This window comes from Erythrolamprus reginae, chromosome 2 (assembly GCF_031021105.1).
Source record: "Erythrolamprus reginae isolate rEryReg1 chromosome 2, rEryReg1.hap1, whole genome shotgun sequence".
Taxonomy (NCBI): domain Eukaryota; kingdom Metazoa; phylum Chordata; class Lepidosauria; order Squamata; family Dipsadidae; genus Erythrolamprus; species Erythrolamprus reginae.
The window spans coordinates 18,664,623-18,686,823 of NC_091951.1; the positions used below are offsets into that span (position 1 = coordinate 18,664,623).

Below are 22,201 nucleotides of genomic sequence, written 5' to 3' on the forward strand. Positions count from 1 at the left end.
CATCCTCGCCTGGCAACATACATTTCGGCCCCAACTGTGATTGTAATTCAAGGGCTCCCTGCAGTGCCCTAATATGGATTTGAGCATTCAGATTTTATACCCCCAGATTAAACGAGACACGCTTTTCGTATTTACTTATTGGATTTATTCTACATTCACTATACATAAAATCTCTCTTCCTCATCGTTCTCCATGAGGACTAGGAATGGATGCTCCTTTTTCCGCAGTTATGCTTTTTTCCCCTTCTCCCCTGTTTGAAGTGAAAGCCTCTTTCAGCACCTCCCCAAAGCTAAAAAGCCACATTCCCGTGGAACGGCAGAATAGCTATCGGAGCAAAAGCAGAATTCGTTCGCCGAGGCACTGTTCGGCACGCCGAATATCTTAAACCTTGCCCCCACCCACCAGCTTCTCAAAAGAGGCAGGCGATCATAAAAAAAATAATAATTATAATAAATACTTGGCCCAGCGATGGGTTAGGTCCCGTCGACTAAACAATATCGTCTGGCGGGACCCAGGGGAAGAGCCTTCTCTGTGGTGGCTCCAACCCTCTGGAACCAGCTCCCCCCCAGAGATTAGGATTGCCCCCACCCTCCTTGCCTTTCGGAAACTCCTTAAAACCCACCTCTGCCGTCAGGCATGGGGGAATTGAAACATCTCCCCCTTGCCCATGTAGTTTCTGTGTATGATTCGACTGTGTGCTTGTTTTTTATATATTGGGGTTTCTTTTGGATTTTTTTAACCTAAAACTGTAATTTAGATTGCTAAATATTACATTTGTTACTATGTGTTGTGGCTAGCTCTGGCCCAGCTCCTGTCCCAAGGACTGTGGGTGTGGCGGAGACATCCACATGCTGCAGGCCTGTTTTGCCCCCGGTGGAAACTGATGATGAAGACATGAGTGACAGGGAGGAGGAGAGTGTGGCAGACAGCTCAGAAGGAGATCAATTATCTAGCTCCTCCTTGGATTCAGAACAAGAGTTAATGATACAGCCACGCATGCGGAGAGCGATGCATAGGCAGCAACAACTGAGAGATTATTATCAAAGAAAATGAGGCCACCTATGGTTGGGTGGGGCTGTGGTAATTAGTGAGGCTGCTATAAATAGCAGCCTGTGGGTTTGGCCATTGTGGAGGATTATCTGATCCTTGTGACTGATTTACTGACTTTGACTTTTTGTGTGCTGATTTTCCCCCGCTTTGAAACTAAACCAGAGCAAAGTGTGTTTCACTTTGTGAAAGAAGAAGGACTGTGAATTGCCTCACAGCTGCAAGCTAAGTATCACAGAACTGATAAGGGACTTGTACAAATTACCAGTTTGTTTGGAGACGAGTGCTCTTGGCTATACCAAAAGAGGGCTTAGTTTAAGTGAATATTCATTATAAAGAACATTGTTTGAATTTTCAAACGTGTGTGTGTCTGAAATTTGTACCTGTGAATTTTTGGGAGGATTCCACCAGAGAGCCCGACAGAACACTATGTATTGTTTTTTACCATTGTTGTGAGCCGCCCCGAGTCTACGGAGAGGGGCGGCATATAAATCTAATCTAATCTAATCTTTGTATAGCACTTTTGATGTAATCCTCTCAGAGCAGGGGTGGGCTCCTTTTAACCTTTTCCTACCGGTGCGCATTGTGACATTTCGCGCATGCGAGCATGCACAATTCCACTTTTGTGCATGCGCAGAGGGGCAATTTTACTTCTGTGCATGCTCAGAGAGCCGAAAAATTGCCCAAAATTACAAAAAAATATGGTGCCATGCACAGACCAGCACCGGAGCCATTGTGCCAAAATTGTGTCATCGGCAGGCCACTATCTTATCTCAGAGTGAACATAGGGCAAGGTTTCTCAACCTTAGAGACTTTGCTAGTTTGGGAATTCTGGGAGTTGAAGTCCACACATCTTGAAGCCTCCAAGGTTGAGAAACACCGCCACTTATGGTAAATCAGTACTACTATGTCCATCACACAGAGGGGTGAGATGCATCTAAGAAAGGATCACTTGAGAATCAAAATGACCTAACAGTGACTTCCTAGCTGGTACATGACAAGCGGATCAAAAGACAAGCTAGTCAGTGCTCTAGAGTGGGCCTTCTCCGGGTCCCGTCAACTAAACAATGTCGGTTGGCGGGCCCCAGGGTAAGAGCCTTCTCTGTGGCGGCCCCAACTCTCTGGAACCAGCTCCCCCCAGAGATTAGGACTGCGCCTACTCTCCTTGCCTTTCGTAAGCTCCTTAAAACTCACCTTTGTCGTCAGGCATGGGGGAACTGAGACATCTCCCCCGGGCATATACAATTTATGCATGGTATGTTTGTAGGTATGTTTGTTTAGTAAATGGGTTTTTAAAAATATTTTCAATTATAATTTAGATTTGTCATGAATTGTTTTGTTTTGCTGAGCCGCCCCGAGTCTGCAGAGAGGGGCGGCATACAAATCTAAATAATAAATAAAATAAATAAATAAATAGATCTAATTCCCAAAAGGTTTCTCTTAAGGCCATACGAGGAAAGGTTGCTGGAACTGGGCATGGATAGTCTAGTAAAAAGAAGGGCTAGGGGGGGACATGATAGCTGTATACGGGTACTTAAGGGGTTGCCACGGAGAGGAGGGGGACACACTATTTTCCAGGGAACCAGAGGGCCGGACGTGGAACAACGGTTGGAAGCTGACCAAGGAAAGATTCAACCTGGAGATAAGGAAGAATTTCCTGACGGTGAGAGCAATCAACCAGTGGAACGGCCTGCCAGTGGAGGTTGTGGACTCCCCAACTTTGGACACTTTCAAGAGGAGATTGGACTGCCATTTGGCTGAAGTGATGTAGGATTTCCTGCTCAGGCAGGGGGTTGAACTTGATGACCTGTAGGGTCCCTTTCAACTCTAATAATAAATAAATAAAGTTCAAAAGCCCTTCATGGCACCGGACCAGATGATCTCAGGGACCGCCTTCTGCTGCACGAATCCCAGCGACCAGTTAGGTCCCACAGAGTGGGTCGTCTCCGGGTCCCGTCAACTAAACAATGCCGCTTGGCGGGACCCAGGGGAAGAGCCTTCTCTGTGGCGGCCCCGGCCCTCTGGAACCAACTCTCCCCAGATATTAGAATTGCCCCCACCCTCCTTGCCTTTTGTAAGCTACTTAAAACCCACCTCTGCCGTCAGGCATGGGGGAACTGAGATACTCTTTCCCCCTAGGCCTTACAATTTTATGCATGGTATGTCTGAATGTACGTTTGGTTTTTACTTTAATGGGTTTTTAATTGTTTTTACTATTGGATTATTGTGTATACTGTTTTATTATTGTTGTTAGCCGCCCCGAGTCTTCGGAGAGGGGCGGCATACAAATCCAATAAATCAAATCAAATCAAATAGATCCTGTCTGCCTCCCCCAACAGGCATCTGGGGCTGATATTCTGCAGCGGCCCCATAGAAAAAATCTCTAAATCCGAGGTCTCCAAAAATGGCCACTATTAAGACTGGTGGACTTCAACTCCCAGAATCCCTCAGCCGTCCCTGCTGGAATTCTGGGAGTCGAAATCTCCAAGTCTTAAAAACTGCCAAATTAGGAGGTCCCTGCTCTTAATGGAGTTAAGCAGGTCTCTCCGCTGCTCCAAAGTCCTTTTGGACTTCAAATCTGCACCACCACTGCGCCAGTCTAAAAATGAAAGACTTTCTCCCTCAGCTTCAAGGTGGAGAAACCATCCAGCCCAGAATAACCGGCCTTCCTAATAACAAGGCCTTGCTCACTTCCAGCTCTCTCCCGATTTTGGTTTTGGGCAATTGAAATTGCTCACGCTAGAGTGAGCCCCTTTCTGAGAGAAGCTGCCACCCCAAGTGTGGTCATCTTGGGCCAAGTTGTCCTATTTTCCAAACTCGTTGATTGGACTTGGGGCGAAGGATTTGCCAGAAGGACTGTCCGCGGAAATGAATTCCGGCTGAATTTTTTTTTTGGGGGGGGGGGGGGGGCAACTCCGGTGGACAAACCTGGCACCGGGGGGCGGGGGAGGGTGAGACTATTGTGGATCTCATCCATCAGCAGATCATCTGGAGATACTGACTGGACCATGAACCCCAACCCAGGAGAGATTGTTTTGTTCCCCACCACCGCCCTCCCAGATGAGCTGAAAACTGCCGTGCATGCCGTTCCGACGGGATGTGTGACGAACTCTTCCTCCCTCAGGAAAAGTCCAAGGAGGAGGCCTTTCACTCGCGCCCGCTCACTCCCCCGAGTGCGTCTTTTTGTGTGCAATCAGGTAGAGGCCTCGGGTGAAGCTTTTCCCGCAGTCCAAGCACTTGTAGGGCTTCTCGCCCCGGTGTGTCCGCTCGTGGGCCGTGAGGTTGGAGCTGCGGCGGAAGGCCTTCCCGCAGTCCGCGCAGCTGTAGGGCTTCTCCCCCGTGTGAGTCCGCTCGTGGACGATGAAATCCGAGCTCCAGCGGAAGCTCTTGCCGCAATCCAAGCACTTGTAGGGCTTCTCGCCCGTGTGGGTCCGCATGTGGGTGGTGAGGTTGGAGTTCCGGTTGAAGCTCTTCCCGCAGCTGGTACACTGGAAGGGCTTCTCACCCGTGTGGATCTTCTTGTGGCGGATGAAGTGGGAACGGTGGTCAAAGCTCTTCCAGCAATCCTGGCACTTGTAGAGACGCTCCTCCGTGTGGATCCGCCGGCGGAGCACCACGCAACGCTTCTGCCGGGGTCTCTCCTGGATCCGGTCCTGGAAAAGGATCCCGCTGAGATCCTTGTAGCCCACCCGGCATGGGATCGCTTCGGAGCCTCTCTTGGTCGGAAGGGAGCCCGAAGACCTTTCGGGCCTCGTCAGCTCATTCTCCAAAATTTTGCCCAATCCGGGCTGTGGGAAGAGGACTTCCTGATTCTTCGGGAGCGACGTCCTGCTGGTGGACTCTCGGTTATCTTGGTCCCAGAGAGGCGGCTGCTCCTGTTCATTCAACAGCCTGCCCCCTGCTGGAGGAAGAGTAGAAGGACATGGTGAATGTGTGCATAAAGCTTACCCTGAGCTACAAATATTCTCCTTTATTAAATCAAGGAGTCATTCAGTTCAACGTCAAGTAGCCACTCACTCATCACGAAATCTCCAGAACTGTAAAACCTACAAACGCGAAACTTGGCATGTATGTTCCTCTTGGCTTCTAGGTGCTCCCTAAGAAAGGATTTTTTAAAATGACCATCAGATCTTTGGTATTTTTAATACAGTATTATATTAGCACGCTCTGATGCTAAGGAGTTAGATGTTCTACTCCCCCTCCCCACCTGAAAAGAACTCTGTTCCAACTGCCAGTTGCCTTATATTAACATGCTCGGATGCTAAGGAGTTACACATTCTTCATAAATTTCCAAGCTTACAGATAGACTTGACCTGTTTCAAAGTTCTGATGGCTTCCCCCACCCCCAATCACATTGGTGAGCTCAGCAATCTTCCCACATTTACAACTTGTTTGTGGAGTCCCATAGTCACATGATTGTAATTTACGATTTTGCCAAAAACGGATATTTGCGTCCAGTTTGGGACAAAAACATCCCCTGGTGAGCAAAGGGTTTGTTGGACAACCATAGAGTTTATCTAATGACTGGTTTCACTTAATGACCGGGGTGATTTTTTTTAATGACCACAAAAAGTTTGGAAAATTGGTCATGATAACCCATTTTAGGATCATATAGGACCTGTAATGGGCAGGTTCATTTACAGCCATGACTGCCTGTAACTTTCATCAATAGCTGTCAGGGTTCTGGATGGATGCCCTAATTAAATCCATATTACTCCAACACTCCACAGTCTGCATTGGTTGCCGATCAGTTTCCGGTCACAATTCAAAGTGTTGGTTATGACCTATAAAGCCCTTCATGGCACCGGACCAGAATATCTTCGGGACCGCCTCCTGCCGCACGAATCCCAGCGACCAGTTAGGTCCCACAGAGTCGGCCTTGTTCGGGTCCCGTCGACTAAACAATGTCGTCTGGCGGGACCCAGGGGAAGAGCTTTCTCTGTGGGGGCCCCGAACCTCTGAAACCAACTCCCCTCTGAGATTAGGATTGCCCCCACCCTCCCTGCCTTTTGTAAACTTCTTAAGACCCACCTCTGCCGTCAGGTATGGGGGAACTAAAACATCTCCCCCTTGCCCATGTTGTTTTGTTGATTGATTGACTGTGTGCCTGGTTTTATATATATATATATATATATATTGGGATTGTTTTATGAAATTACTAATTTTAAATTGTAATTAGATTGGTGGGCATTGGATTTGTTATTATGTACTGTTTTTTATTGTTGTTGTGAGCCGCCCCGAGTTTGCGGAGAGGGGCAGCATATAAATCCAATAAATCTAATCTAATCTAATCTAAATCATGAGCCTCCAGTCCAAGCTTCAGAAGAAATCCAGTTATTTATTAGGAGCTTTGTCGGCACTTCCCAAGTGAAGCCAGCTCTGACCTTACGTAAATTATGTCCCAATTTTGATCCTATTTCCCCCCAGGGCGTGTCATTAATCACATTTGCCAACAGGGCAATTTTGTGGGTTGTAGAGGTCACTCCCCTCTGGCTGCTGTAGGTAACCCAGGGATACAGCCTTGAAAGAGAAGCACAGAATTTGCATCTGGCTGCCATGCCATTTTGCTGGTTTTTCCATCCCCCCATCCCCACCTCAGCCTATAGCAACTCAAAAACACCCCAGGGATGCTTTATGAGTTGACAGCAGCCTTTCCTAATTCGATGCTGTTTAAATAATGTCTACTTTCACGTGCAATGCCCATGTTTGATGATGATGGGAAATATACTGCTAAAAAAAAATAAAGGGAACACTTAAACAACACAATATAACTCCAAGTAAATCAAACTTCTGTGAAATCAAAACTGCCCTCTTAGGAAGCAACACTGATTGACAATCAATTTCACATGTTGTTGTGCACATTCAACTTTGTACAGAGCAAAGTATTCAATGAGAATAATTCATTCATTCAGATCTAGGATCTGTTCCCTTTATTTATTTATTTTGAGCAGTGTATAAACACCACATTGGGAAGGGCTTACAAATTCAGTTCCTAATCTTCAACTCACAATTAGGCCATGGCCCGGTGGTGGCCTGTGGCCCCTGTTCTACTCCTATGCTGTTTCAGACAAATGGTTATCCAACATCTTCTGAAAAACTTCCAGCGTTGGAACATTCACAACCTCTGGAGGCAAGCTGTTCCACTGGCTAATTATTCTAACTGTCAGGAAACTTCTTCTTAGTTCTAGAAACATAGAAGACTGACGGCAGAAAAAGACCTCATGGTCCATCTAGTCTGCCCTTATACTATTTCCTGTATTTTATCTTACAATGGATATATGTTTATCCTAGGCATGTTTAAATTCAGTTACTGTGGATTTACCAACCACGTCTGCTGGAAGTTTGTTCCAAGGATCTACTACTCTTTCAGTAAAATAATATTTTCTCACGTTGCGTTTGATCTTTCCCCCAACTAACTTCAGATTGTGTCCCCTTGTTCTTGTGTTCACTTTCCTATTAAAAACACTTCCCTCCTGAACCTTATTTAACCCTTTAACATATTTAAATGTTTCGATCATGTCCCCCCTTTTCCTTCTGTCCTCCAGACTATACAGATTGAGTTCATTAAGTCTTTCCTGATACGTTTTATGCTTAAGACCTTTCACCATTCTTGTAGTTCTAAGTTGCTTCTCTCCTTGTTTAGTTTCCACACCTTGGACATGTCACAGACTTTTTTTAAAAATCATTTTTTAAATTGCACCTGTAAGTTTAAACTTGAGTTAAACCAGCCCGGATACTTCTGTATGGTTTAAAGCCATTAAAAGGGGATAAAACAAACGAATGAATTTATGAATGAATGTCTTGATTTATGAAACTTATGGCAGCTTTGCCAAAGGAAGTCGAGGAGGTAGAAATGTACAAAGGTTGCTTCAAGACACAGAGAAGTTTCTGAGTACTGATAAATAATGAAGGTTAAGTAATAAAATCGTAAAACGGCTGTCTGCAAAATTTTCTCAAGAGGCAGAATTTGGAGGTCTGTTTTCATTTTCTGGGCTGGAGAAGATGGTGTTTCCAGAATCTGAAAAAAAGTTAAAAGACTCCATCCTTTCTGTGAATCGTCCTTTCATTAAGTTTCTGCCACTCCTCCAGGCTTTTTTCCAATAAATCACTTTAGTTTTCACCTCATCCGTGTCTTCATTAGCTCAGAATCCAGAGATCTGCTTATTTACTCTGGCAAAACAGCAGGTTTACAACCTATGCCAGAATCATGTACACCAAGCGGTCCTTGTTATTTATTTATTTATTAGATTTGTATGCCGCCCCTCTCCGTAGACTCAGGGCGGCTAACAACAATAAAAAGACAATGTAAACAAATCTAATATTAAAAATAATCTAAAAAATCCCAATTTAAAGAACCAATCATACATACAAGCATACCATGTATAAATTCTATAAGCCTAGGGGGAAGGGAAGAGCCTTCTCTGTGGCGGCCCCGACTCTCTGGAACCAGCTCCCCCCAGAGATTAGAACTGCCCCTACCCTCTTTGCCTTTCGCAAACTTCTTAAAACCCACCTTTGTAGTCAGGCATGGGGGAACTGAGATATCTCCCCCGGGCCTATATAATTTATGTATGGTATGTTTGTAGGTATGTCTGCTTAAAAATGAGGTTTTTTAACTGTTTTAAATTTTAAATTGCAAATTATTAGATTTGTCAGGAATTGTTTTTATTGTATTGTGAGCCGCCCCGAGTCTACGGAGAGGGGCGGCATACAAATCCTATTAATTAATTAATTAATAAAATTAAATAAATAAAATTAAATAAATTTCAATTCCCCCATGCCTGACGACAGAGGTGGGTTTTAAGGAGCTTGCGAAAGGCAAGGAGGGTGGGGGCAACTCTGATATCTGGGGGGAGTTGGTTCCAGAGAGTCGGGGCCGCCACAGAGAAGGCTCTTCCCCTGGGTCCCGCCAGATGACATTGTTGCTCTCTGAGCTTGCTTTTTTTTTCTTGCTCTGATTTCATTACCCTGGGAAGAATTACATTGTCATGCCTCAAGGATATCTCACAAACCACCAATAGATTCCGACAACTGCTTGAAAACCAGCATAGCACACAAGCCAATTAAAGCCCTATAAAACCCAGTGATGGCGAACCTATGGCACATAGACCACAGGTGGCATGTGAATCCATGTCTGAGGGCATGCAAAGAGTTGCCCTATGTCAGCTCCAGCGTGCGTGTGTGCACTGGGCAGCTGATTTTGGGCATTCCAGGGGGCGTTTTTGCCCACCCCAGAATTAAGGAAAGCCTTCAGAGCCTGTGGATGGCGAAAACCAGGCCTGTGGATAGTGAAAAACAGGCCTGTGGATGGCGAAAAACAGGCCTGTGGATGGCGAAAAACAGGCCTGTGGATGGCAAAAACCAGGCCTGTGGATGGTGAAAACCAGGCCTGTGGATGGTGAAAACGAGGCCTGTGGATGGCAAAAACCAGGCCTGTGGATGGTGAAAACCAGGCCTGTGGATGGTGAAAACGAGGCCTGTGGATGGCAAAAAACAGGCCTGTGGATGGCGAAAAACAGGCCTGTGGATGGCGAAAAACAGGCCTGTGGATGGCGAAAAACAGGCCTGTGGATGGCGAAAAACAGACCTGTGGATGGCGAAAAACAGGCCTGTGGATGGCGAAAAACAGGCCTCTGAAAGGTAAAAACGGGCCTGTGGATGGCAAAAAACAGGCCTGTGGATGGCGAAAAACAGGCCTGTGGATGGCGAAAAACAGGCCTGTGGATGGCGAAAAACAGGCCTCTGAAAGGTAAAAACGGGCCTGTGGATGGCGAAAAACAGGCCTGTGGATGGCGAAAAACAGGCCTGTGGATGGCGAAAAACAGGCCTCTGAAAGGTAAAAACGGGCCTGTGGATGGCGAAAAACAGGCCTGTGGATGGCGAAAAACAGGCCCGATGGGCCTACCGGAAATGATGGCGTACCTATGGTATGGGTGCCATAGGTGGCATGCGGAGCCATACCTGCTGGCACGCGAGTCGTTGCTCTAGCTCAGCTCCAACGTGCATGTGTGTACCACCCGACTGATTTTTGGCTCACAGAGACTTTGGGAGGGCGTTTTTGGCTTCCAGAGATCCTCTGGGGATGGGGGGGGGGCATTTGTATCCTCCTCTGATTCCAGGGAAGCCCTTGGAGACTGGGGAAGGTGAAATACGAACCTACTGGGCCCACCAGAAGTTGGGAAACAGACTGCTTCTGGCCTCTAGAGGCCACTGGGGACAGGGGGAGCTGTTTTCACCCTCCCCAGGCATTGAATAATGGATGTGGGCACTCAAGCATGCGCAATATAGCACGCACACACACTTTTGGCACCGGAGGAAAAAAAGGTTCACCATCACTGCACTAGAATGTTTTTTTCATCATCTATAATCTGACCAACGTATTGATTGACTGATGTGAGCCGTCAACTTGGCGTTGACTCTCAGCAACCACATAAATCGATAAATGAATGATGTAAAATGTCCCAGTTTATTTGTAAGCTTAGAAAATTCGTCTGTGCAGTGGCTATAGCAGTGTTTCCCAACCTTGGCAACTTGAAGATATTTGGACTTCAATTCCCAGAATTCCCCAGCCAGCGAATGCTGGCTGGGGAATTCTGGGAGTTGAAGTCCAGATATCTCCAAGTTGCCAAGATTGGGAAACACTGGGCTAAAGAGTCCATAGTGACTTCATCGGCACAGAATCAATCAATAGATCTATCTAATTGGCCTCTTTTCCACTCCACATCTCCCATTCCATTTGCTTGCACATATCTCATGCAATAGAATATCAGAGTATTATGAGAGGGTCCTATGCCAAAAATGTTAAATATTTAATCCTGCATATAATAACAGCGGCAAAGATCGTATTTGCGCAGAAGTGGAAGAATCCACAGCTACCGGAGGACAAAGATATCATCAAGAAAATATATGAGTGTGCGGAGATGGACAGACTAAACAACCAAAATAATAATAATAATAATAATAATAATAATAATAATAATAATAATAGAATAGAATAGAATTTTTATTGGCCAAGTGTGATTGGACACACAAGGAATTTGTCTTGGTGCATATGTTCTCAGAGTACATAAAATAAAATATACATTTGTCAAGAATCATATGGTACAACACTTAATGATTGTCGTAGGGGTCAAATAAGCAATGAAGAAGCAATATTAATAAAAATCTTAGGATATAAGCAACAAGTTACAGTCACGCAGTCACCATGGGAGGAAATGGGTGAAAGGAATGATGAGAAAAACTAATAGAATAGAAGTGCATAATAATAATAATAATAATAGTAATAATAGTAGTAGTAGTAATTATTATTATTATTATTATTATTATTATTATTATTATTATTATTTATTAGATTTGTATGCTGCCCTCTCTGAAGATTCGGACTACTATGCAATCTGGACAATATGGTATTTATGGACTTAAAAAAAGGAACTCAAAACAAACACTGGAATAAAACATCAAGATGTATAAAGATAGTTAAAGACAATATAGATAAAAATGTACATACAACAGGCTGATACACCTGTAAATAAGATTATGTATTGTTTTAAAAATTGGAAAAAATTTAATAAACATATTTTTTTAAAAAAAAGAATATCAGAGTGGGAAGGGACCTTGGAGGTCTTCTAGTCCAACCCCACCACCACCCCACCACTCAAGCAGGAGACGCTCTGCTATCCAGACCAATGGTTGCCTGATCTCTCTTCCGCTCCGAGTCTTCGGAGAGGGGCGGCATACAAATCTAATAAATTATTATTATTATTATTATTATTATTATTATTATTATTATTATTAAACTTCCACTGATGGCGCACCCAATTTAGTTTATTTATTTGATTTTTAGCGCATCTTTATTCCTACTTCCTATTTCCCGTAAAACAAGAACCCTGTAAGGTGGATCAGGCCGTTCTACCAATAGATTATGACGCTGGGGGGGAGAGGGGAACCCCACTTTTGACATTACCTAGCTTTCGAGAGGCCCCGAGGCAGACTTGATGGATCCTGGGAAGGTTCTCCGTCATTTCCTCCAAGCAATCCTGACCCTGAAAGAGCAAACAACAAAGGCCCATCAGTATAAAGGAACCTGTGATACTGAAACAAATCAACAAAAAGTACAACTTGACAATGCTGTTTTTATTAACCCTGGGAGAGTAAACTGAATCGCAGCAGGCGCAGCCATCGATCCAAGCTAAACTGAACTGGCAAAGCTAAGGGAGTCCGGCCATGTTAGGCTTTGAATGGGAGACCACAAGGAAATCTCTAGATCGGAAATTTGAGGGGAGGGGCAAACAAGGAAGTTAAAAGGGAAGGAGGACTCTGATTTACTAAAAAATATGGGATAAATTTTATAACTAGTTAGAAGAGAAAAAAGATAAAGGAAGCTAATCTTTAGGGATATTGCTTAAATAACAATTTACGGTAATTAAATTTAATTATTTAATTATGATAGGGTTTTTAGTTTTTTTTAAAAAAATATTAGATTTGTGCCTGTATAATACTGTTTTTATCGTGTTGTGAGCCACCCCGAGTCTTCAGAGAGGGGCGGCATACAAATCTAATAAATTATTATTACTATTATTATTTATTAGTTAAATAATACTGGTCAACACAAAAAAATAATTTAGCTTATTGTATTCTACTGTTTCTTTTAGATGTTGTAAGCCGCCCCGAGTCCTCAGGGAAGGGCGGCATATAAATCCAATCAATCAATCAATCAATCAATCAGGAGACAGGACCAACGCTCACCAACTGGGCCTCCCTCTGTCTTAGGAGGAAGCCCTCAGCAAGGGCCACCGCCTGGGCACAACTCTCCGGTCCCCGGTCTCTGACGCAGCCTTGGATCTCCGAGGGCAGAATGGCCAGGAACTGCTCCAGCACCAGAGTCTCCAGGATCTCCTCCTTGGTGTGCCTCTCCGGCTTCAACCACCGGTGGCAAAGCTCCCGGAGGTGGTTGCAGACTTCGCGGGGTCCTTCGGCATCCTGGTAGCAAAAATGCCGGAACCGCTGCCTCTGGGCCTCCGCGTTCCCGCCCATCTCTTCCTCGCGGCCTTCCTCCTTCACTTTCCAGCCAAAGACCTGCGGAGTCATCCCGATGGTGGGTTGGGCCCGTTCGGAGTCGCTAAAGGCCACCAGCTCTGGCAACGGAGGGGAACCCCAACCAGGGTGAGGGACCTGCACCATCTTCAAGAAATTCTGCCACTGGGCCTCCCAGCGCTGGGCCAGGCTCTCGTCCGGTTCCTGCTTGATCTGCAGTGGGGACCCCCGTCTCAGTATTTCAGGTGGGGCCCCGGCCTGGACCAAGCAGGATTCCTTCTGGACTCGCTCGGCCGGCCTGGCGCAGGCCGTTTCCTTCTCCTCCATTTTGACTCTCTTTCCTTGAGCAGCTTGGATTGCGAGGCGCAGGGACGAGGGAGCCCCCCTCTCTTTCCGTATCGCTTTGCTGGAAGCCATGAGAGGGATTCTTATCCCATCTCAGGCCCAAACTGGGGTTACTTCCTTGATGTCCACCAGGGAGTTCTTTTGGCCAACTTTCCCAAGACTTACACCCGATGCTGCCAATGGGGTGGCAGTCCTGTCCCCTAGGTCAAAAAAAACAAGAGAATAAATAGTCTAAATCATCCATTCTCAACCTTGTCTACTTGGAAGACTTCTGGAGTTCAACTCCCAGAATTCCCCAGTCAGCAGGGCTGTGGTTGGGGAATTCTGGGGTTTGAAGTCCACCAGTCTTCCAAGTGGCCAAGGTTGAGAAACAATGGATCAACAAAGTATAGTTTTAAATTTTTTAATAGGGGTCTTTTAAAACTGTTTTTAACATTGGATTTGTATATGATGTTTTATTTGTTGTGAGCCGCTCCAAGTCCTCAGTGAGGGGCGGCATACAAATCTAATAATAATAATTATTATTATTAATAATAATAATAATTATAATAGTTCCTTTAACTATCTATTAGAGATAGATAGATAGATAGATAGATAAATAGATGATAGATAGATGATAGATAGATAATGATAGATAGATAGATAGATAGATAGATAGATAGATAGATAGATGATAGACAGACAGACAGACAGACAGACAGACAGACAGACAGACAGACAGATGAGAGGGAGGGATAGATAGATAGATAGATAGATAGATAGATAGATAGATAGGCAGGCAGGCAGGCAGGCAGGCAGGCAGGCAGGCAGGCAGGCAGGCAGGCAGGCAGGCAGGCAGGCAGGCAGGCAGGCAGGCAGGCAGGCAGGCAGGCAGGCAGGCAGGCAGGCAGGCAGGCAGGCAGGCAGGCAGGCAGGCAGGCAGGCAGGCAGGCAGGCAGGCAGGCAGGCAGGCAGGCAGGCAGGCAGGCAGGCAGACCAGACCAGACCAGACCAGACCAGACCAGACCAGACCAGACCAGATAAGCTTGAAACATACCCAGTTTTGTTCCGGTCAGAGCATCTCCAAAATATTGGAGCACCCCCAAACACCCCTCCCCTTTAGCACAACCCTCCCCCAAAGTAGGGGGCTTCCAGAGGGATGGGAATTCCAAAGCCCATCCTCCCCAGCCGGCTGAGCACCATGGGATCTCGACCCAACCTTTTCCCAAAGATCGGTTGGAACCAGGCCAGCTCTTTCTCCAGCGGGTGGGGGGGGCGAGCTTGCCCCACTTGTTACTGGGGGGGAAACGCTTTGCAGAGAGACCTCCCCCCCTCCCCGAAAAAGGGGCTTCTGATCGACACGGAGCAACCTTGCACCCGGATTTCTGGGCTTTTACGAGGTTGGGGAAGGAGGTTTCCACTCACTTGGGCAGCGGGTCCTCTTGCGCCCCTCTCGATGCAATTGCAAGGGCGAGATCCCCAAGAAGGCTTCTCTGCAGGAATGGAGGGTGAAGGCGGGAAAGGGAGGGAGGGAGGGAGGGAGATGCTCCTTGCCAGGGACCCCCACCACCTCCAAACACACCCGCCAAGAGCAGAGATGGCCGCTCTAGCAGCCGTCCACTCTATCGGATTAACCCTTCGGCTGGGTCCCCTCAGTGATTCAAACCCTCCAGGGGCTGGGATTTGCCTCTGACAACGCGTGGGGGGGGGGGGTTGTTGCTGGGAAGGGGCTGAACGAAAAGGAGGGGAGACCCAGTAGGCAGACCAGGGTGTCTTGAGAATCATCCATAGAGATGTAACACTCTTTCAGCTCAATCTGAAATCCAAATAAATAAATAAAAATTCATGACCAACATTGGTCATGATGGAGATTCTTGATGATTCTTGACAATTGTATCTTTTCCTTTTATGTACTGTACACTGAGAGCATCTGCACAAAAGACAGATTCCTTGTGTGTCCAATAATAATAATAATAATAATAATAATAATAATAATAATAATAATAATAGAAGACATGATACTGTAGCACAGATGATCCACTGGAACTTGTGCCGGTGCCAGTGGCAAAGAACTGGTGGGATCATAAGCCCGAAAAAGTGGTCGAAAATGAGCAAGCAAAACTACTGTGGGACTTCCGTCTTCAGACTGACCGAATTCTGAAGCATAACATACCAGACATTGTGATCGTGGAGAAAAAGAAAGTATGGATCATCAACATCGCAATCCCAGGAGACAGCAGAATTGTGGAGAAGCAGCTAGAGAAATTAGTGAAATACGAAGATCTAAAAATCGAGCTGCAACGACTCTGCATAAGCCAGTGAAAGTGGTCCCAGTGGTACTTGGCATGCTGGGCGCAGTGCCAAAGGATCTCAGCAGACATTTGAAAACCATTGGAATTGACAAAATCTCCATCTGTCAATTGCAAAAGGCCGCTTTACTGGGATCAGCAAACAATTCGCCGCTACATCACGCAGTCCTAGGTGCTTGAGAAGCGCCCGACTGGTGATGAAATACGAAATCTAGCATAGTGATCTCGTTTGCTGTGTTGTACTGACATAATAATAACAATAATAATAATAATAATAATAATAATTTATTAGATTTGTATGCCGCCCCTCTGCACAGACTCGGGGTAGCTAACAACAATAATAAAGCAACATATAACAAATCTAATATTTAAAATAACTAAAAACCCTTATTAAAAAACCAAACATACACACAAATATACCATGCATAAATTGTATAGGCCTGGAGGGAAGGAATATCTCAATTCCCCCATGCCTGACGAGAAAGGTGGGTTTTAAGGAGCTTATGAAAGGCAAGGAGGGTGGGGACAATTCTGATCTCTGGGGGGAGTTGTTTCCAGAGGGCCGGGGCCGCTACAGAGAAGGCTCTTTCCCTGGGGCCCGCCAGACAACATTGTTTAGTCGACGGGGCCCAGAGAAGGCCAACTCTGTGGGACCTTACTGGCAGCTGGGATTCATGGGGGAAATCCTTCTGTTTAGTTGCTAAGAGTCAACACCAGCCTGATGGCACCTAGTCAGTCAGCCAGTTTGCAAGACAAGTGTCACCCTAAAAATGAAAGTCTTGAGGCATCTTTAAGGTTTGCAGATTTTATCATTTACATTTTTAATAATTGGTATCCCCTCATCAGTTATATAACAGAGTTTGTTCTTTTCACTGCTGGTCATCTTCTCTTGCAATGTTCTAATACTTTTGAGTGGTTACCACAAAGAGGAGGAGACCATACTATTTCCCCAAAGCACCAGAAGGCAAGACAATAAGCAATGGATGGAAACTAATCAAGAGAGAAACAACCTGGAATTAAGGAGAAATTTATTGACAGTGAGGATAATTAAGCAGTGGAATGACTTGCCTCCAGAAGTTGAGTGCAATTAAGCAGTTAATGACTGGTTAACCATGATCACATTGGGGTGGCTTGCTAAAACATAGTACATCCTAAAATCATGGTTTACAAACAGTGATCATGCCCATCGATGCTTGGAGCAGTGCTTCTGGGGATCAACAAATTTAAGATGTGTGGACTTCATTTCCCTGAATTCCCCAGCCAGCTGGTTTGATTGATTGGGGCTCCATTTTTCCTCTAGAAGGATTTCGCTCAAAATCCACCCACAAACCTGGTTTGTGTTACTTCCACAGACCCCCTCGCATCCTGGATATAAATTGTTTCAACTTCTACTCTCAAAATAACAATAGCAATAGCATTTAGACTTATATTCCACTTCTCAGCCCTCTCTAAGCTGTTTACAGAAAGTAAGCATATTGCCCCCAAAAATCTGGGTACTCATTTTACCGACCTTGGAAGGATAGGAGGCTGAGTCAATCTTGAGCCTACTGAGATTCGATCTGCCAAACTGCTGGCAGCCAGTGACCAGCAATAAGTAGCTTGTAGCACTGCACTCTAACCACTGCTCTACAGTGCTATACAGCACTACACACCAGAACAACTAGACACAAGGAGTTTCCCCCCAAATTAGTTGCTAAACAACTAATTCCCACAACACTGTCAATCTATTTACTGAGACTAAGATAATATACTAAGAATATTATCATTATTCTATAAGAACAACAGAGTTGGATGGGACCTTGGAGGTCTTCTAGTCCAACCCCCTGCTAAGGCAGGAAACCTTACACCACTTTAGACAAATGAAATGGTTATCCAACATCTTCTTAAAAACTTCCAGTGTTGGAGCATTCCCAGCTTCTGATCCTTCCTATAACCTATCCCACTTATGACTATAACCATGCTGTTTGTATTTTAAAGATTTATATTGTTTGTTACATAGTATGATTTGATTGCTTATTACAGAGGTAACCTATGACTAGCACAAAGTGTTGTATCTTATGATTCTTGATGAATGCATTTTTCTTTTCTTTTTTTCATTTTATGTACACTTTTGTCCAATCTCCTCTTGAATATGTCTAGTCATCCTTCATTTACCTCTCTTTCTTGTGTTTTCTTCCTTCATTCTCCCTCTCTCTTTCACTTTTCTTTCCTTCCTTCCTCTTACTTTCTTTCATTCTGTTTCTTTCTCTCTCTCTTCCTTCCTTCCTTTCTTTTCTTTCTTTCCTTCCTTCCTTTTTCTTTATCCTTCCTTCCTTCCTTCCTCGTTCCCTCTATACTGGTTTTATTTATTTACATACATATGTAGGCCCTTTCCCTATTCCAGTAACCCTTCCAAATCCAATAATCTAATCTAATCTAATCTATTCCTGGGGAAAATGGGTTCTTGACCTGAGAAATACTAGCATGGAGAAAGGACTTTGAGTGGCTTTTGACCCAGCCACCTTCTTTCTACCAAACCTACCTAGTTTCTAGACCTGGCGGAGGAAAAACGGAGCCCCAACCAATCAATCAATCAACCAACCAATCAATCAAAGCCGCCCCGAGTCCTTCGGTATTGGGTGGCATAGAAATCTGAATGAATGAACTGTCAGACTCTTTACTAAGTCTGCACTTCTATTCTACTTGTTTTTCTCATCATTCCCATCATCCTTTTTCTCCCACTTAAGACTGTATGTCTGCAACTCGTTGCTTGTATCCTAAGATTTTTATTAATATTGATTGTTTCTTCATTGCTTAGTTGATCCCTATGACAATCATTAAGTGTTGTACCACATGGTTCTTGACACATGTATCTTTTTCTTTTATGTACACTGAGAGCATAGAAACATAGAAACATAGAAGTCTGACGGCAGAAAAAGACCCCATGGTCCATCTAGTCTGCCCTTATACTATTTTCTGTATTTTATCTTAGGATGGATATATGTTTATCCCAGGCATGTTTAAATTCAGTTACTGTGGATTTATCTACCACGTCTGCTGGAAGTTTGTTCCAAGGATCTACTACTCTTTCAGTAAAATAATATTTTCTCATGTTGCTTTTGATCTTTCCCCCAACTAACCTCAGATTGTGTCCCCTTGTTCTTGTGTTCACTTTCCTATTAAAAACACTTCCCTCCTGGACCTTATTTAACCCTTTAATATATTTAAATGTTTCGATCATGTCCCCCCTTTTCCTTCTGTCCTCCAGACTATACAGATTGAGTTCATTAAGTCTTTCCTGATACGTTTTATACTTAAGACCTTCCACCATTCTTGTAGCCCGTCTTTGGACCCGTTCAATTTTGTCAATATCTTTTTGTAGGTGAGGTCTCCAGAACTGAACACAGTATTCCAAATGTGGTCTCACCAGCATTCTATATAGCGGGATCATAATCTCCCTCTTCCTGCTTGTTATACCTCTAGCTATGCAGCCAAGCATCCTACTTGCTTTCCCTACTGCCTGACTGCACTGTTCACCCATTTTGAGACTGTCAGAAATCACTACGCCTAAATCCTTTTCTTTTGAAGTATTTGCTAACACAGAACTGCCAATACAATAGTCAGATTGAGGATTCCTTTTCCCCAAGTGCATTATTTTACATTTGGAAACATTAAACTGCAGTTTCCATTGCTTTGACCATTTATCTAGTAAAGCTAAATCATTTACCATATTGCCGACGCCTCCAGGAATATCAACCCTATTGCACACTTTAGAGTCATCGGCAAATAGGCAAACCTTCCCTACCAGACCTTCCCCTATGTCACTCACAAACATATTAAAAAGAATAGGACCCAGAACAGACCCTTGTGGCACACCGCTTGTAACCTGACTCTGCTCAGAATACTCGCCATTCACAACAACCCTCTGGTGTCTATGCTTCAGCCAGCTGCAAATCCATTGAACTATCCAGGGATTAAGTCCAATCTTCACTAATTTATCTATCAGCTCTTTATGTGGAACCGTATCAAAGGCTTTGCTGAAGTCCAGGTAGGCAATATCCACGGCACCACCTTCATCCAACACCTTTGTGACATAGTCAAAGAAATCAATGAGATTAGTCTGACATGATTTGCCTTCAGTAAAGCCATGCTGATTTGGGTCCAATAATTTATTGTTTTTTAGGTGCTGATTTATCCTCTTTTTCAGTAGAGTCTCCATCATTTTAACGACAACTGATGTCAAGCTAACTGGCCTGTAGTTACCAGCTTCTTCTCTACTGCCCTTCTTGTGGATAGGCACAACACTTGCCATTCTCCAATCCTCAGGAACATCTCCTGTTAACAAGGATTGGTTAAACAAATCAGTCAGGGGGGTAGCAATGACAGATCTGAGTTCTTTAAGAACTCTGGGGTGGATGCCATCTGGACCCATTGCCTTATTTATCTTTAATCGTTCAAGTTCTTCTAAGACATCGGCTTCTAAGATCACTGGAGCTGAATCCGTACAGTTGGAGGCAATGCTATATCCCTCTATAGTATTATTTTGTAAGGTGTCTTTTGAGAAAACTGAACAGAAGTAGCTATTGAAATGGTCAGCGATCTCCTTATTCCCATCAATGCATGTATTTTTCCCGGTACTAAGCTTCGTGATGCCGTAGTTTTTCTTCTTCTTATCACTAATATATCTGAAGAAGGTTTTATCCCCCTTCTTTAGAGATTTGGCAATTTCTTCCTCTTTTGAGGCTTTAGCAGCATATATTATCTGTTTCGCCTCCTTCTGTCTCATTTTATACACCTCCCTATCAGCATCTGCACCAAAGACAAATTCCTTGTGTGTCCAATCACTCTCGGCCAATAAAATTCTATTCTATTCTATAAGAATGAATAAAATATCTTCTGAAGTTTTTGCTAACACAGAACTGCCAATACAATACTCAGATTGAGGATTCCTTTTTCCCAAGTGCATTATTTAATGTTTCCAACTGTAAAATAAGGAAAGACTTAATGAACTCAATCTGTATAGTCTGGAGGACAGAAGGAAAAGTGGGGACATGATCAATACATTTAAATATATCAAAGGATTAAATAAGGTTCAGGAGGGAAGTGTTTTTAATAGGAAAGTGAACACAAGAACAAGGGGACACAATCTGAAGTTAGTTGGGGGAAAGATCAAAAGCAACATGAGAAAATATTATTTACTGAAAGAGTAGCAGATCCTTGGAACAAACTTCCAGCAGACGTGGTAGATAAATCCACAGTAACTGAATTTAAACATGCCTGGGATAAACATATATCCATCCTAAGATAAAATACAGAAAATAGTATAAGGGCAGACTAGATGGATCATGAGGTCTTTTTCTGCCGTCAGTCTTCTATGTTTCTATGTTTCTAAAATAGGACATGCCTGGTAGAGGAGTATTGAACCGGCCCTGCCCCAGGCAATCTCTCAAACTTATTTACTCAAATATTTTCTCCTCCTTTTTCTTCATTAACATATGAATGGCGTCTCCCTAGCCTCTTTTTAAGGATATAGATCTTTTAAATGTAGGTTCTCCCATCTCTCTTAAAGCTCCTATCGGGTGAGGGAGGAGTCTTGCAAAAGTTTAAAATGGGCAGGGCTTGATTCTCACTCAGATCGGACACGTGCAGAAAAAAAAAGAGAGCACGCCGGCTGCAGCCTTTCCAGCCCAGTTTTCCTTCCCACGAGGCGGGATCCGAGGTGAAGCTTGCTTCTTATCTATCTATCTATCTATCTATCTATCTATCTATCTATCTATCTATCTATCTATCTATCTATCTATCATCTATCTATCTATCTTCTATCTTCTATCTTCTATCTATCTTCTATCTATCTATCTATCTATCTATCTATCTATCTATCTTCTATCTATCTATCTATCTATCATCTATCTATCTATCTATCTTCTTTCTATCTATCTTCTATCTATCTATCTATCTTCTATCTATCTATCTTCTATCTATCTATCGTCTATCTATCTATCTTCTTTCTATCTATCTTCTATCTATCTATCTTCTATCTATCTATCTATCTATCTATCTATCTTCTATCTATCTTCTTTCTATCTATCTTCTATCTATCTATCTTCTATCTATCTTCTATCTATCTATCTATCTATCTATCTATCTATCTATCTATCGTCTATCTATCTATCTATCTATCTATCTATCTATCTATCTATCTATCTATCTATCTATCTATCTGGATTTGTATGATTGATGACGGGCTTGGGAGGGCGCGGGAGTAAAAAGCTTGCGGGACTCACCGCCACTGCTTTCTTTGGAGGCGTTTTATTCCCTGCTGGTTTTTGCAGTTCTTTTCCGTTTATGTATCCAACATCCAGGCAAAGAAGTAGCACGGCAATTAAAAAAAATCCCTTCCATCGTTGCAGTGGCAGTCTATCTTTAAAAGGACTTTTCCTTTAAAAAAAATTCCCGCGAAATCTAGGGTTTCACGCGTGAAAAACTGTGTTAGAAAAAGGGTTGAGCAA

At 43.9% G+C, this 22,201-nt stretch overlaps 1 protein-coding gene across 4 annotated transcripts; it reads right to left on the reverse strand.

The window, feature by feature from the left end:
- Positions 1–122: 122 nt before the first annotated feature.
- Positions 123–22,052, reverse strand: LOC139159830 (zinc finger and SCAN domain-containing protein 31-like). 4 transcript variants are annotated; one of them, XM_070737246.1, is made up of 4 exons: positions 21,977–22,052; positions 12,793–13,625; positions 12,011–12,089; positions 123–4,945 (listed from the first exon to the last, which is right to left on the reverse strand). In XM_070737246.1, the coding sequence occupies exons 2-4, from the start codon at positions 13,495–13,497 to the stop codon at positions 4,209–4,211; spliced, it is 1,521 nt and encodes a 506-aa protein (XP_070593347.1). In that variant the 5' UTR covers positions 13,498–13,625; positions 21,977–22,052; the 3' UTR covers positions 123–4,208. The 4 variants fall into 4 exon arrangements, with proteins under 4 accessions (XP_070593347.1, XP_070593345.1, XP_070593346.1 ...); XM_070737244.1 differs by having other exon boundaries at positions 123–4,948; XM_070737245.1 differs by lacking the exon at positions 21,977–22,052 and adding an exon at positions 14,830–14,997.
- Between the last annotated feature and the right edge of the window lie 149 nt (positions 22,053–22,201).

Bases quoted from the DNA above. Each gene is read 5' to 3' on its own strand.
- LOC139159830 (XM_070737244.1), bottom strand. From the start codon at position 13,497: ATGGCTTCCAGCAAAGCGATACGGAAAGAGAGGGGGGCTCCCTCGTCC. The intron at 12,090-12,792 runs GTGAGCGTTGGT...TTGCTCTTTCAG, and splicing joins GACAGAGGGAGGCCCAGTTG to GGTCAGGATTGCTTGGAGGA. The intron at 4,949-12,010 runs GTAATGTCAAAA...CTCTTCCTCCAG, and splicing joins CGGGGCCTCTCGAAAGCTAG to CAGGGGGCAGGCTGTTGAAT.